Here is an 18287-nt window from a genome sequence, read left to right on the forward strand (position 1 = left end):
GTCATCGGGATTTTATCTGACTGCCACTGTTCTCTCACATATAAATTTAATCGCGAGTTGCGTGTAATTTATCGTTCTCCAAGGTTTAGGTAACATTTTCAATTTGAAAAAAGTCGAATTGAACGAAGTTGTAAAAGAGTTTTCAACGTAATTGTGAAAGAGTAACGATACGACTTCTCTTAGATAATAAGATGAATTTTTTACGAGCGATGGTAATTTATATTGTTTTAAAAGTATCTCCTAGAATATCACCATTCGTTTCTGAAAATTTTAATAAATTCGAATCAAGGAAACGACGTTATCGTCCATTAATTCATTAATTAAAAGCTGCTATAAATTTACTGTACGCAGTGAAGCGAAGCAAATGCTTCGCTATTGTGAGAAAGAAAATAAATGACTGCAATTTAGTAACTTCATTAATTATATTTTTAATTATATTTTTCATTGTTAGTCCCTTTATTCTTTGTGCATTAAATTATATATTATTATATTAAACAATTATCATTCATGTTATCACCTGTGGTTATTGTTGACATGTGTGTTACAGATAAATTGAATTTATTTAAATTAATAGTACTTGTTACAAATTGATTTTTATCATATAAAGTGATATTCAAAGTTTTCCTTATATTTAATTTTTTATATTTATAATATTTAGTTTTTCTTATATTTAATTTTTCATATCGTACATATTTTATATACGATGTTATATTTTAAACTCGTCTTTAAACCACATATGTATTTCATAATTTTCATAACACTATTAATCTGCATTATAATCTAAATATCTAGCATTTAGAAAGAGTTGTATATTATATTATAGTAGTTGGTAATTTTCTCAAACAAAACTTTAAAACAACATAGTTTCTTTACGACATATTTAATAAATACGCATGACATATATATAAAATCATCATATATCATATTATATAAAAATAATGCTACTTTTATAATGAATTTGTCAAGTTTACTGAGTGTGAGAAATGTATCTTTTAAAATTTATAAAATCGTAACACTGAAATATTCTATTGAAATTGCACAATTTATTTTTAACAGTATTTTGTAATTGCATATGTATTTCATATATTTTTTAATACTACATTTCTGATATTAACTGTTATTAATTTCTTACTTATTACTAGAAAACAGTACAAGTTTTGTAGACAATTATCATTAAATAATGTAATTTCTTTTTATCATCATTTCTTCTGATAAAAACATAAGTGTCATGATTATTTATAACAACGAGAGTTTAATATTTCCGTTATACGATATATTTCATGGCAAATTGCTTCTTTTTTCAATTTAATAATATTTTAATTATATCATCTTCCTCCTCAACTCTAGAGAAACGATATCTGATAATACGAATCAACTTAACAATATACAAATAGTTGAAATATTTATAGCTCTCATTAATTCATATCACTAATTATTAATTTACTTCAATAAGTCGTTATAATCGCTCAGTTTTGTTGTTTTATCAACACGTACATTCACGTATAAATAAAACCATCAGATTTCAAACATCACTTTTCAATTTACCATTTAATAATAAACACCAGAATATATTGTGAATAGCAGAGAGTATTGTTTGATTTCGATTAAACCCACCTAACACACGTCTTGGTCAACTTCTCAAAATTTCTCGAGCTAACAGCTACTAATTACACAGTACTCCAATCATTTCCGTACGTCGATCACCGTTGGCACGCCAAAGGACGCAATGCTAACTAATCGAGCAAATGGTCAATCAACAGCGAATCCAGCGCAGACGCTCGACACCTCGTGGACCTCGTCAGTCGCTCTAATTCGCGCAATCTGTTCGAGAATGATGTCCTCATACGCTCGTGCCATTCCGTTCGCGATAAAATCATCGGCGTGCACGCGTTACGAAAACGCGGCTCGCCAGTGTCCACGCGAGAAGAGCAGTTCTCAGGCGAAAGGGGATATCGTCGTGCATTGACATATATACAGGGTGTCCATAAAGTCTCTTTATAATTTCAAAAATTCAATACAAAGGCAAATGAAAAGACAGATAAGTGAAAATTATTACAAAATGAGACGTATATATTTAAGTGTTTTTCTGCCTCATTTAATACACTTCTATATGGGCATCATTAGTTGCACGAAGCACATCAAGACGATATTCGATTTCTTGCCATGTTCGCTGTAGCATACTCTCTGTTTTAGATTAGTGATTTTCCTTACTTTTGTTCGATACACGATACCTTTAACACAACCCCATGTGGGTGTTCATAAAGTCTCTTTACAATTTCAAAAATTTATTACAAAGGCAATTGATGAGATATCTTCATCAGATTTGTTCCATGTACTCAGTGGTTATCAAGGTTTCTATCACACTGCATTTTTCTAGGTACCCTGTTGATGAATAAGACACTGTTAAACGAACCTCCCTCCTTACAAAATGGTTACTCCTTAAGAAAAGGCACAGTGTGTATCATGGTTTATTGAAACCAAATCGGATCAGCAGACTCAGCGAAACTTCAGAACCAAGTATGAAAGAGATCTACCGTCACGTTCATCAATTCGTGTATGGCATAAGAAATTTATGGAGACAGGGACAGTGTTCGATAAAGGGAAAATTGAACGACCAAGAACAGGAAAACATCGATCATATAAGAAATCGAGTACCGTCTTGATGTGCTTCGTGCAGCTAATGGTGCTCATATAGAGGTGTATTAAATGAGGCAAAGAAAACTTAAATATATACGTCTCGTTTTGTAATAATTTCCACTTGTTTGTCTTTTCATTTGCCTTTGTAATAAATTTTCGAAATTGTAAAGTGACTTTATGAACAGCCTGTGTATGTATGTATATATACGTGTACACGGTGACACGTAAGTTCGAGAGTGTTTTTGTCTTAATTACGCGGTGTTGGCCGTAATTAATCGCAGCCAGATAACAACGCTGAGAATACGTCAGACATCTGAACTTATCGCTGGCACTAATCATACCGGCTACGGACGGGGGTTGAAACGGGTGAAAGGGTTGGATCGGAGGATGGCGCTTAGGAGAGGGATAACGTCACGCGTACCGCCGCTTTCGGGGTGAACACGTCAGATTTAACTGGATGTAATTAGCGATTACAAATTACCCTTTTGTCCATTAGCGCGGCCGTGATACGTGCTGCAGATTTGCGCAGCCGCTGCCGCAAATGAACATGCACTGTGCACGCCGGCTTCTGCAACCCTCTCTCCTAGTCGTCTGCCTCTTTATCTCGCTCATGCACGCCGATTTTCTTTCTCTGGAACGCGCAACGCTTTCCGAAGTTGTCCGAAACGACAGTCTAAATCCCACGTAGCCGTGAAATACGTAGAAATTCGCTTTCCGAAACGGCGAAAATCGTTTTCAGCCACTGCCGCGCTCGTTCTCTTTTGAAACCTCTTGCGCTGGAATGACGTGCCACGCACGTCGAGAATTTTTTTTGTCACAAATTCTCAGTTTCGAGTATATTTAAATGTACAAACAAATGATAAGTTTATTACTTCTTAATAATTTTTATCCGATCTAGCGATATCGTACCGACGAGTTCAAAAGAAAAGGAAAGCGACGAGTTATTGTACACGGTTCGGTCACTCGTTATGGTCCGCGAACCGGTTGCCGGCGTTAATCTTCGTTCGGCCAGCTTCGATCGCGTAGAGAAGATGAACGGGAAAAAATTGTGAAAATTGTGAACTGAACGAACATATCCGTAAACTGTGACCGTTTAACGCGTTCGCGGAACAATTGAGAAGTAGGCCAGCGTGGAGGAGCTGAAAGCGTGTGGAAAGAAACGTGTGCATTTGAGTTTCTCTTTATTGCGAAGGTGGAGCACCAGAGGTGATACTTCACACACGCGTGCATTTCGAAATACCGAAGATGAAAAGTTTAAATTCGATGAAATTTCGCCTTCCGTTTCTCTGCAGTGTTTTCAAGGCAACTTTACGACGCTGTGGGAAAGAAAAGAACGGTTTATACTACCAGAATCGTCAGTAACGTAACGATTTATAGCAGAAAACAAAATTCCCAAAAGTAAAAATTTTTGTTCTTAACCCACAAAATCTATCGTTAAGTTATAAATGTAGTATTTCTAGAAGTTCGGAGGTTTAATTTTACTTTGTGTTTTACATTCTCTCTGACATAAAATTAAAAATGCAAGATCTAAAAACTTTTTATGAGTTCGAGTGCTAAATAACATTAAATAGATCTTGTTTCACTTAATTACTGTTATGTTAGATTTCATTGATGATTTTATAGATTTTATTAATTTCTTGAATTTTTCTAGTTTAATCCCAATATTCAAGGTTCAATAAAATGATAAAAAGATTTAGGAGCTCGATTTTCAACATCACGGATGGATTTAGTTAAGAAAAAGTTTTCGCTGTTTCTAGAATTTGAATTTTCACAATTTCCGAGAAGAAAAGTATTCTTATTTTTCTATTCATTACACGATGTAAAGACATCTTTAAAAGAAACGAGCTCAGGTCTGTTAATGTATAAGCGTTACGTTTTAAAATGTGCTCGGTTAAATTGTTACACGTTTTTTTTTTTTCATAAAATTTATCAGTATTGTTTCAAATTTTTCACGGCTATTGTTTGTTAATTGCCATTAACTTTCCATATTATAATAATTCAACATTACAATAATAATATTGTAATAATTACATATTAAAAAGTTAAATTAAGAACAATCTGTTAATTATATGAAAATTATTTAATTATAAACAATTTATTTCAATTTTATAGTAATTTTAATTCAGAGAAGCTCTGGAAAGTTTAAATTATTCTAAGCATATTGTATTATTATATTTGTGAAACCAAATATAAAATCAAACCAAATTAAAAATTTTAAAATTAAGCAGCATAAAATCTAAACTTTTACGATTCTCAATTTCCAATCACACCAATTAACTTATTGTGAATGATTAAATTATTGAGAATGATTAAATGCTCAAAAAAATCAATAAATATCAAAGAAGAAAAACCTATTACTGAAAATATTTATTTCCACATGCTGTCTTCGCTCTGTATTTTAAAATCCTAAATTTTAAAACCAAAATGTTTGTCTTAAAAAAAGAAAAAAAGAAAGAAAGAAGTGCAAGATATGCTGAACCATGAAGAAGACTCGAACTTCGATTTTCTATTTGGATGATGGATTGGTATAATTATCTACGGCGTCGAACGAATGTCGATATGTTTTTGAAGACGATATGTTACGAACGAATTTCGTCAGCTTTGTTTGCATTTCATTTTCGTCTCCGCTCTTTCAAATTTTCCAAGCGATCGTTTAAAACATTCTCTAACATCCGACGTATTTCACGTGACAAGCGAAATGTCATTGAATCGACGATTTTGCAGGCACGGATGAAAGTTTTGAGGATCGGATCGTAAATCGATTTGTCGAACAATTCGTTGCTACTCGTAGGTTTTCACCGCGAGTGCTGTTCAAAAACTTTCGAATATCAACGCGTGATACCACATCCGCGCGTTTCATTGGCTTTTAAATAATAGCGGCTTTGAAAGTGTAAAACAGTGTTTACAAATTCTGGAAACGCAACTAGAATATCGCAAAACGAAAGCCGCACGTTATTATCCGACTATCGGTTGCGATACAATTTGAATTTTTATACTAATTGATAAAAATGACCAAAAAAAAAAAAAAAAAATTAGTAAAATATTGATCGTTGCATTTTGTTGGGGGAAAAATATACATGTCACAATACGTATAATTTATCATACTAACACTGTACGCGTGTATTGCCAAATCTATCTCTCATTCTTTTCTAAGTGGGATCATGTATATTATTTAAAGATGTAAAATATTGTTTATAAATTCAGAAAACGCAGTCAATAAAATATTACAAAACAAAAATCACACGCTATTATAGTTCTATAGATTGCAATTTAATTTGAATTTCGAAATGCAAAGAGCAAAGGATGATTCGTTCTCATTTTTATTACTAATGAAAACAAATACATCGATGTAATTATATCGATATAGAGCTTTTTTAATTCATCAAAGATAAAAGATCTAAAAAAAAATTAAATACGTCATAATAATTGAACAGCTATGATGTTTCATTAATTAATAAAGCTATTAGATAGAGATAGTCAGAAAACCTGTATTTATCATTCATATTTTTTCAAAGGTAAATTGAAACTTTGATTGCTCAAATATTAATGTGAATAAGTGAAAATATCTATTAAAATAATAAAAATGTATGATTAAGTAAGTTTTAAATTTAATTACAAATTCTACTAATTCCATTATCCTTGTATTTTTTTTTTTTTATGTGTACAAGACGTTTCATTTTCATTCCGCGAAACGGCGTCAAAATGTTCTAAAATGAAAAATAGGAAAAAAATGTCATACATAAATATAGAGTTTGTAAGTACTTTATTAAAAGGTTATAACAAAAATAGCAAAACTATAAATTTATTCAACTAACTGATATCCATCAGTAGATTCCGGATTTTTATGTATATATGGAAAATTTGGAAGCACGAAAATGCATATAATACAAAAATATATATAAAATGCTGAAAGTATAATTCTTTCTATAATAATTGGCGTGTAGAATAATTTTTTACTAAGACTGTAATCTTTTAATTATATTCTTGAAAATACGAATTTGTGAATAAAAAGCCACAGTCTACCTATTAGTATTAATTACGTATAATAGTAAACAAATAATAATAAATAAATTACAATAAATAAATGTATAATAATAAATAAATAAATTAATAAATAATAAATAAATGTATTATGTATACACATATGTATTATATGCATACAATAATATGACCGTTAATAATCTTTCTAATGGAATTAAATATTACCAATATTTCCATGCAGAAATCATTTATAATATTGGCGTTTTTATTATAAATTTGTAATAATGCAATAACCCATTCTATGTTTATATAACATTTTTTTTCTAATTCTTAATCATAGTACATGTTGATACCGTTTGGCGAAATGAAAATGAGATATCCTGTATATTTCTTAAATAAATGTGTTATGACGCAACAAGATAAAGTTTGAATTATTTACAGGATAAGAATAAGTAAGAAAATCGTCCAATAATTACACCGAAAAATCGCAATTAATTTTACAATTATAAATACCAACATTTCCAGTTTCTTTTACAAAGTTCAAATTAGCATGCACTCTCAGCACCACGTGAACAAAATTCATTTCCGTCATTTCAATTTTATCATTCCCCTTGCGGACAGCTCTCTCTTTTACAGTACGCTGTTTAAACTAGTTTTATTCGCATGGAAATTAGAGTGACCAGCCCGTATCGTCCGAGTTAAATAAAAATCAACGGGGTTTTCACGATATATTCAGATTACGTTTCGTCGAGCCGGCGTTCGTTTACTCGGTCAGTTTTAATAATTTGCAGCTGTGTTCTCTTCGCCAGAAGAGCACAAGATCCGCATGCTAGTTACGTTGCTGCAATGACCAGTGTTTGCAATAATTAATGTAATATCCTGGAAAAATGAAAGCTACAGCTTTTCTCTATGGTGGTCGAAAACGTGTGCGAGAGGCAGCCTGTGGATGACACTAATTTTAGTTTCCAGACAGACAAAAACACAGAGAGTAATACAAACAGAAAATATCACAGTCAACAACAGTTTACAAAATATCTATATAATAATCTTTATAAGCTTTTGCATTTTATGTTTTTATTAGATTTATACTTTGTAATATAGCATAATTAGGTGATAGCATTAATGATCATCGTACATCTATGTGTAATATAATATTTAGTAACATATGAATGAAATTTTCAATGATATATGAATATATGATTATTAAAATATAAAGGGTGGATATTTGGTATAACCGAGCATGAAATAATTCTAAAAATGAAATAACGTCAAAAAAAAAAAAAAAAAAAAAAATAAGTCGAGAAGAAAGGAAGAAGTTCTCTCATTTAAGGTTTCGCTTCTGAAAAAATCAAGTTTAAAAATTTATCAACAAGTACTTGGGCTTGACCAAGTCTAATTTTCTCAGGAATAAATAATGTGTAAGAAATCTTAAATAATGTATAAGAAGTTCCTATCGTCAAAAGTGTAGAATATATTTTTTCTATAAGATGTTTCGTTCCCAAGAAAATTAAATTTGAAAATTACTAAACCAATTCTTAACTAAACATATTGGAACTCCGTTTTCTTGAAAATGAGACCTTAAGTCTAAAAATTTTATTCTATATTTTTTACTTATTTTTCATTGGTAAAATAGTCTCCCGTTCATTATTTGTTTTTAACCAGAATTGAGGAAATTTAAGAATAATTGACACATTTTCAAACTTGATTTTTTCGGGAACGATTTTTTCTTTTCGATTCGTTTTTTTTTTTACGTATATACGTATGTACGTATCTCGAAATATTCTATGTCGCTAAATTAATGATAAACATGTAAACTAATTTTTATTATTCGAGATAAAATTATAAATATCAATTACTCGTTCGAAAACTTATCAAACATATATTAAAATGAAATATTCGTTTCACCAATCTATACGTATGTACATACGTAAATGTAAAACTGATATACTATGCATACTGTTATAGTTTTAAATATTATTTAAGTTATAATGACAAATTATTATGTGACACTTCTAAATACAGTCTCATATAAGAAATCACATATTGAAAATAAAAGGACTCTTTTCAAATAACAAAATTGTAATTCCATTTCGCTGTCACTGATTAATTCAAATTTAGTTTAACTCCGCTGCGTTTCTTCGGTCATTTACATTTCTCAAAAATTCAAAAAAATACCTCAAGTTGAAACAAAATATGAAGAAACTATTAATGTGCATAATTTTTTGTTTAAGTTTCACGTTGAACATCATTTTGAAATATTAGAAATCCTTTCTGTTTGCTAAGCTGAGCGTAAGATTTAAGAACTTCGTGTACTTCATGTTGTCAAAAATTAAATAAACAATAAATAGCACTACGATATTATTTTGGAATAAAACAAGCAAATCATAATCTAGCTGAATGTAGTAAAAGGATTGAAAATCGCCATCCGCTCCGAAGCTACGAGAAGTATATATAATAATTTGTACTGTAACAGCACGTGTGCAACAATGCACCATTTCAAGCATCCAATCAAAAATGGTATAGTCGGCTGTTTCTTGTTTCCGAATTCATTCGTCCAGTCGAGATTTCGCTGTAGAAACAGCTGGAATTTCATTCCTCCCATAACAACACCATGCAACATATTTCTCTTCGGGTATGAAGTTTTCAATTTCATTTCCCAAGTTTTCCAACTCGCGATCGTTTGCTACGCGAGTCGCCGTGTAAATGACGATGTAAAATTTTTACAACGAGTTTTCATGAAGCTTTTAAGCTTCACGCGATCGGAGCGATAAGAAGTTCGCTGAATTCCAAAGTGTTCGAAGAATTGCGAGCTCGAGTGTTCCGCGACTTTGACTTACAAGGTTCGAATAGTTCCGGGCTTCTAAAGGCGAGCGAAGTTCGAAAAGTTAGTAGGGAATTAAAGCGTATTGAAATTTCAAAAATTAATCCAGAATCCAGTGCGAGACTACTGACGTTTTCCACTGTGCGATACTCTCGATGAGTTGCTGGTTGAAACAGAAAATGTCGATGAAAGCTTCTCGGCAGCAGTTTCTGAATTTTGTATACGTACAACAACGTTACTCGTGCTTCTGACGTGGAAACCAGCAATCCCACGCAATCTTTGTCCCAAGTTTGACGGTTCTTGCAGGATTGCGATATCGCGAGAAAGGTGACAACACAATTTGAAACACGCGATTTTCGAGTGATCACTGTAAAAATGTTGCGGAATTTTTCATAAACTATGATAAATCTCACACATTTACATACGTTCATAATTCATGTGACACTGTGCTTTATTCTGCAAATATTCTATTTTTGTTATGACACCTATTTCATTTTATATTATATCTTGACTAACAAATGCATAAATGTATTATTGCGTTAATAATAATTTTGTTCAAAAGCACTTTCGTCGCAAGAAAGGGGATATGTAAACTGTTGCACGAGATCTTTCAAATTTCCCAATCGTGTTACACTACCTTGCATAAGTATATGGACGCTAACGACAAAATATAAAATATAAGACGTATAAAAAAAAGCTAAAGTCTTCATAGTTATTTACATCTATTACATTTACCTTAAATTGTAAAATTTCTAAAATTAAAAAAACACATAATTCTACTTTAAAATATTTTAAAGTATTTAACTTCTTCTTTCCCTTCCATAATTAACCTCCAACGCTGGAATGACGTGAGGATTTTTTGTTCCAAAATTGCAATATTTTCTCAGTTTCAAGTATATTTAAGTAAAACAGAATAGGCAAAACAAATAATAAATTTATTCACTTCTCAATCATTTCTATCCAGTGATATCATGCCGACGAGTTTAAAAAGAAAGCGACGAATTATTGTATACTCGTTATGGTCCGCAATCAATTGCCAGAGCGAGTGATTAAGGATAAGGAAGATTGGTAAATGCAATCAGAGATTGAAAAGATAAAAAAGAATCAAAGGTAAAAAAAGTCGCATAAATAATCGTAATAACAGAATATTGTAGTCATTAATGTATACTTATTGCTTTGATTTAAAAGGAAATTTTTTCAGAAGGGAGGCTGCTCTGTTGCAAAGATAAATCTAATTGACGTGCGATGCAATAATCGTGATATATACACTGTGTATCGCGTTTTAACGGATACTATAATTAATAATGGCACGCGATACAATTGCTAATGAAGTGTTAATCTATCGAGGTCACAAACGATATTAATTCTTAAATAGATCGTGATTACCAATATACTGTTAAATGATCACAACAAGCTGGATGACTGCTATAATAGCAGCAATGCATTTTCAGTAGTAGTTATGAATGCTTACCCAATACTGTTGTATTAATCACTGAGCATTCATCCGACAGAAAATTTATATTTGGTGCTTAATAGGACGAAAATGATTAGTTACTGTTAATTATTGTTACCATTGCCAAAGAAATAATCTTGTTTCAAAGATATGACTGTGCATATAATTCACAGTTACTTTCAATTAATAACTAAACTGTAGGAAATTAAAAAATCATGATCATTGTAAAAGTATCTTATAATTCTAATAATCTTATTTCACTATAATAATAATAATATATTTCACTAATTTAATTCCTATTCTAATAATCTTATTTCACTATATTATAATAAAAACATTCTTAGAATACTTATTTAATTTTTCAACGATGGAAATTAAAAGGAAAGGAAATCAAAAGGAAATTAGGGGAAATATTGAAAAACCTTCAGAAAATATCATTTTCTCTGAGAAGGGACATTCTGGAGTGCATAAGAAGATGTTCGTGAAGCGCGATTGGAAATTAGCTTTTCTCAATAGAAACCAATCAGCGCACGTTCTTTTAAAAGGGAAGCGAAAGGTCACGTTCTGTCTCTGCCAATTGAGATAATTTTCGAATGTTTCTATTCGAATGTGTCGACAAGTTACATCCGATTATGGTGGTGGTTCTGTTCAAGCACTCAATTAGTATTAACTGAATATTTAATCTTTTCTACATGTGTTCTACATTGTTTTTTGAGTCACATAACATCGATGAGATTATTCAAAGCGATAAGGATTATTTAATACGTGACCTAAATACATTTATAAAGATTATGAACAAATAATGCATGTATTTGTTTAAAAAAACATAATTGCAAACTTCATTAAACACATGATATATATAGAGCCCAATTAATGCAAATCATTCTTGAAAATAATTGTTGTACAAACATATTTATGACATAAACATTATTTATAAACTAAAATCTTCAGACCAAAACTTAGTTACAATACCATGACAATTATATTATAATATAATGACTAAATCATTCGAATTTGAATTCATACAAGATAAAAGTACGATTTTGCACGGTAGAGAACATATTGAAGAAGATTCATTTAGAAAAAAATAAAATTCAAAATTCATTAAAAAGATATCTTTTCTGAATGCGCAATGTAATAAACTTTCCAAAAATATCAAACAATCTCCAATTAAAGAATAGCAAACGAACAAACCAACGTTCAAATGTTGAATGAGCAGAAATCCGACATTTCATGTGACACGAGCTAATACATCTGTTTGGACATGACTTTATTTCAAGCGGTACTATATATTGAATATTTGAATACTGAAAATATATTTACGTAACGTTTAATAACTTCTCTTTAAAATATAGCAAGTATTACTTTACTTACTTACTATGGTTATAATTTATTATAAACTTATTTTCCGGAAGGTATTGCACAGAGATATTAACAAAAAGTTCTGATTAATTTTCATTATTTAGTAAAATTTTCAATAATCTAACAACGAAGTGCAATTAATGCACATGTCGCTCACTCGTTGTAGTAATAATATATTTCGAATTTTGCAACTTCTGTGCTGCTATTCAATACTAAATAAATTTTAATTTTAGAGGAAATTTTCTGTGAAGAATGTTATAAATCAAAAATAGGAATTGTTTTAAAGATGAATGAAAATTTACAACAGTAAAAGAGAGTATTCGAATACTTTTGTCAGATTCGTTGTCAAAAGTTTAGGACATCTTAAGATTTCAAAAGGAATGCTCACTTTCTTCAAGTAAATGTAGTATAATATTTCATTGTATATAAAAATAAATATAAATGTAGAAATACATATAAATATTTCATTGTTATGTTAGTAATATTATGATATGTTTTAATATTAATATTTTAAAGTATTTAAAACATTTACACTTAGAAATGGAAATTGTAATTATATACATTCATATAATATAGTAGAAAGTACAAGTTTATTTTGTAAAAAAAAAAATTCTACTGTACAAAAAGATATCTAAATTGTTATTATAATTAAATTTAATTGTTTTAAAATAGATTAGTATAGTAAAGCCTATATTTGAATTAATTAATTACCTTAATATCCGAATTTTTATTATTTAAATGATCTGAATATTTTGTTATCGGACTAATTTATTAATAACAGATATTTCGTTATATTGTACTAAATTATCTTATATAGTATATATTATTATATGTTTGGTGCATTTTTCATGCTTATTTTATGTTACTTTATGACATAAGAAAATAATATTGATGAAACATATAAGAGGTTGTATTTAAATCTGTCATAAAATTAATATTCTGTTTATGTATGGTAAAAATAATTATTATTTAAAACTAATTATATAATTATGGTAAAAATAATTTTTGCACAAATTAAAACACGAAAATAAAATTTTGTGTTTTGAGACTGAAACATCAAGGCATAAAAAAAAACTCAAATTTTGAAAAAAGTTAGATTGAAAAAGTTCTTAAATATCTAATTTTTATAATCTCTATTGAAGTACATGCAATGTAATAGGTATCTGAAAAATGGTTTTATTATTTGAAGATTCCATTAACCAAACACTTTTGTCTCTCTATTAGTTCGATTATATAAGACTCTACTGTATCATAAAATTGCTTATAATTCACTTGTGCTATAAAATCTGCAAGAAAATCTGTGCCTTGGTATTTATCGCTTCTAATTGGCGTAATAAATAAATCTGAGGGATTTTGGTACCAGTTCATATTCAGTGTTCGTGCATGAAAGTACGGAGTGAAACGAAAAAATTTTACGGAATAAATGCTTGGCAAGTTTTCTTTTATTCAAACGGAAAAACATGCAGATAAAACCGCACTACTCGGAAATACACTGAAGTCAAAGCGGTGAAAGAACCAGTGAATGAAGCTTGGATATCCGTTTTCATACCGAAATACGTGCAGAGATTAACGAGACGTCAGCTTTGCTTAATTTTAAAACATGATACACGTTATAAAACGGACAAGAATGATAAAATGGCCACAATTTTCACGCATTTATCGGGTGTAAATTATTTATAATATTACGTATTTTATAGATTATACTGTTGTACAGTATATTGTAAAGATATCGTTTCTTTCAAGCTTTCTTCTTTATTTTTTTCTCTAGCCTATTATTATTTATTATTTATAAAAGGAATATTTTTATAATAAAAGTAATATTCCTTTTACTTTTAGTACAAAAATATTTTAAGCTTAATATTTCTTTATAAATATATATAGATATTAGGATATTTAATATTATAATAATATTATTAAATGTTATAATACAATATTTATAATATTTAATAATATTAATTATAATAATATTAAATATTATAACATAATATTTATAACATTTAATAAAAATTGAACTGACGCAATAGAATATTTATTATATGCATATACTCTAAATACATAATGAAAATATTTATATAACGTAAAATGCTAAATACATAAATAGTAAATAGAGATATTTAAGAGAATTGTTTGTTAGACATTTTCACAATAAATATAATATGATTGGCAGTATACATTTATTTTTATCATTATTTCCTTGTAATTATCGCAATCTATAACAAATAATAAATTCATAACAATGACAATTTCACATTTTATCGTTACTCCCGAATAATCTTCGATAATTTTAATAGCAAAGAATTTCATATAATAATTATTAATAATTTATCGACATTTCATTTTCAAAGAATAATTAAATTTTTAATTATGAAAGGCACTTTGAACTTATCAATTTTATACGTCACTGTTGCCAATCGAGAGAAATTAAATTCTTCGTGATTTAATGAATCAAAGAATAAAAAAATTACAAAGAGGAAAATAAGAAAATTATTTTAAATAAAACAATTATTATTGGAACAAATAAATAATAAATATATTATTATCAAAAAGCCAACATTTCTCAAATGGATTATCAAGCTGTCTCTTTGACATTCAAACCATTGAATAATAATAATATTTATTTTAACACTATTCATCATGCTGCTTGTTTCCTCAAGACTCTTTGTTGGATCAAATGAAAAACGAAGCAATATTATTTATTGTTATATAATTAAATTAAAATTTAATTCTTCATTTCAACTCTGCATACATATATGTACGCATTAACACGTTAATGTTTCTACTCATATAAATAATAAAAATAAAATGATAATTGATTGTTGATGATAGATGATTGTTGACAACTCGTGTGAATAATTAAAATAAGATGATATTGTCGACAAAAATTTTAAATAACTAGACCGAGCTATAAAACTATACTTTTATTGCAATTTTATCGTTACATAATATTTTACAAAATTTAAATATTCTATCATAGTCAAATAAATTTTATGTGGTAATTAACGCGTTAAAGAAAATTCCGTGTGCAAAGAATTTTATTTTTTTCTCTGAAAAGAGACTAAAAGTACTATTCTCGTGTACACGTCTGACTGGAACGCGAAACCATGCAATTCCGGAAAAAGAAACTCGATTGTTTGTTGATGATGCTACGCCGGTTGGTTGACGCCAGTGTTGCTTTCGGCGGAGTGTTGTTCTTCAACGCGAACAAGGGGAAGACAGGATCGAAATGGCGAAACGATGTAGCAGCACGTGCCTTAATTTTCGTGTTGTTGTTCGCAGGAATCATTATGTGATCAAAGAGCGGCACGTGCTTGGAGAAGCCTGGTCCGTTCGACAATCGTCGCGTTCAATCGCGCACACGCTGTACATCAGTCGTGCACCGACTGTTATTCACTGCTCTCTCGGCAATGATACAGTCAAGCCTGTTCAACGGCTGTCTCTCGCTCGATTGGATAATGATATCCCCGTCTACTTCGGAAATCAGTCGCGGTTGATGGCATTTCGATGTTTGTTCACTGTTGCGTCGTCTCCTTTTCTCTGACGCGGGTAATGAGGCTAACGGAATCGCGCGAAAAATAACAAACGATCGCATACAGCTACTTGTTCAAGCATCGAGCTACCTTGCTCGACTAGCTTTCGCTTGGAGATCGTCTTTTATCTTTTGCTGAATGTAAAGAGTGGAATCACTTCATTATGATTCATTATTTGTTAATCTGTCGTAAGGTCGTAGATGACATAACGCACGTTTGTCGAATTTCTTTGCGAGCCATATGAGTTTAGCACTCAATAAGTCATGTGATCTACCTCCTCTTTTTCCTTCCAGACCCTAACCCCGAGCCCTTGCTCCTATGTACCTTTCCGTGGTAGTAGTTAGCGCTATCCCCTCCACTGCATCGATATCCCCACTACGTTGAAATTTCCTTGCCGTGCGTAAGCCCCACTATTTCAATTAAAGGAATTTGAAGCCATGCAAATAATTGGGAAAATAATATATTGAGAAGAACTGATTATTTAAGAAAATAATATTCATTTGATAATTGAAAATTTGTTTTTAAAACAACATTCGAAATAAATATTAGTGCGTTATCGCAGCAGAAATTTAGTCTTAGTTTTTAATACGATTCGTTCCTCAAACATTCGGTCCGTTAATGAACAAAATTGGGAGACATCTGTTAAAGTTGTAAATGAGAACAGTTTCTCTACTGATGACGAAGATGAGAGAATTATATTTTACAAATACCTGTTTCATTAACATAATATTTATTAATATAATACATTTTCTTCTATCCTCATCAAAAAATCGAGCGATATTTTAATCTTGTGTCTGTAGATAAGCGTAATAACTATGCCGTGGTAGAATAAACAATAGTAAATATAAATATTGGACATTTATCTTGTGAGAAACCTGAATTTTTCCATCAAAATCAAATAACGAATAAAGATCCTGGCAGATAGTAAATAATTTATTTCATAAAATAACAAATAAATCATTTAATTGAAAATAAATTAATTTAATTTTTAAATAAAATACTTAATAATGTAATTTCGTTATAAATAAATTATTTCTGAAATAACTTTAAAAAGTAATTTAAAAATATTGTTGTTTAAAAATTTTTCAAAACACTAATTGATGGACTTTACTTGTATTCGTAGTTGTTATTATACGTCGAGAATTATTGAGTAATTGAGTTATTGACTTTCAGTATATTTTTAAAGATATAGATATTATAAATGTTAAAGATGTTATAGAATAGAGACAAAATTTCCTTGACAACAGAATAGTTCAGAGATTGCTGATTTACGATTCAAATCGCAAGTTATGATTCAAATTTCTGTTTTGTATTCTAGTTTCTATCGTTGTGAGAATCATTTTCAAAGGTGAAATACATAAAATTTCACTACAGATTATCATTGACAAATAAGTGTCATGGATTTTGACAATAAAGAATACAATATTTCAAACATCGTTGTTAAGTAAAAAAATTATCTAGAAATTTCAAGCCTGTAAATACTTAAGTATACTATTTTTTAAATAGCAGTAGTACATAATTTAGAAATAAATTAAAAAGAGAAGAAAATGGAAAAATTACTCAATTTCACAAACACATGAATCAAAAACTAAAAAATCTAGTAGATTACGTGTATTAAACACTAGATGTAGGAGAGGAAAAACACAATGTTCAGTGAAACGAACCGAATAGAACGCGAATTAGCTTGTGTAGATTCGTAAATACATAAAATTTACTATAAAATTTAGTATATCACGTAATAGAATTTGTTATCTCTTCTCCTCTTGGAATATTAATTTATTGGAAAATTGAATTTAAATGCTCGTTTTCCTGACCAACGTTACTTTGCGCTGCAACTGGAGTGAAACAGGTCAATTTGGTTGTTAACTCTGTGTATCTTGTTAATACTTAAAAGTACCACTTTATACAAACGCTTATATCGCTTCAATATGATAACGATTTCTCATGGTATTCAAAGAGGTATAAAGCGAACATTCATTGAATTGCTGGAAAATGGCAGGAGAAATTACACATTCTCGCTTTATACATAATCACAGTTGCAAGTTTTAAATGTAATATGTTAAATTATAAAATTTATTTAAATTATTTAAATTACATATACATGTATATTTATATATATTACATACATATAATATATGTATGTGCGTGTGTGTGTATAATAATATATACACATATATATAATAATATGTACATATATATATAATTTAATTATTTAAAATTCTTCATTAGTGATATTCATTTTATTTTAATTATTCTAAAATATTTATAGAAATAAAAACGACAGTCATTAGTCACCATAAAGACCTTTGTTCTTCGTTTTTCTGAATCGTATGTATAGTCGAGAATATTCGTTTCGATATCATCCAGAGGAACGCACTGAATTATAAGCTCTCCTTTGCATATGCCCATTTAATGTTCTAAACAGCGAGCATTTTAAATGAATCGGGTATTATAAATGAATATTTAAGAATATATATTTTTCATAAAACATTTTCGTGTTTTGGCA

General features: G+C 29.6%; 1 protein-coding gene across 3 annotated transcripts in view; it reads right to left on the reverse strand.

Moving 5' to 3' along the window:
- The window catches only part of LOC122535662 (leucine-rich repeat-containing protein 4C-like), a 215174-nt gene that overhangs the window by 6733 nt on the left and 190154 nt on the right, over positions 1–18287 (reverse strand). The window contains exon 1 of one of the 3 annotated variants that reach the window (XM_043667587.1): positions 1546–1664. The exons of the other annotated variants lie outside the window; for them this stretch is intronic. Coding sequence (XP_043523522.1) covers positions 1546–1548 — 3 coding nt within the window. The 5' untranslated portion in view covers positions 1549–1664. Of the gene's footprint in view, positions 1–1545; positions 1665–18287 lie in introns of those variants that run through there. 3 annotated transcript variants of the gene reach the window in all.

This window comes from Frieseomelitta varia, unplaced genomic scaffold (assembly GCF_011392965.1).
Source record: "Frieseomelitta varia isolate USP_RPSP 00005682 unplaced genomic scaffold, Fvar_1.2 scaffold_1013, whole genome shotgun sequence".
In the NCBI taxonomy this organism is placed as follows: Eukaryota; Metazoa; Arthropoda; class Insecta; order Hymenoptera; family Apidae; genus Frieseomelitta; species Frieseomelitta varia.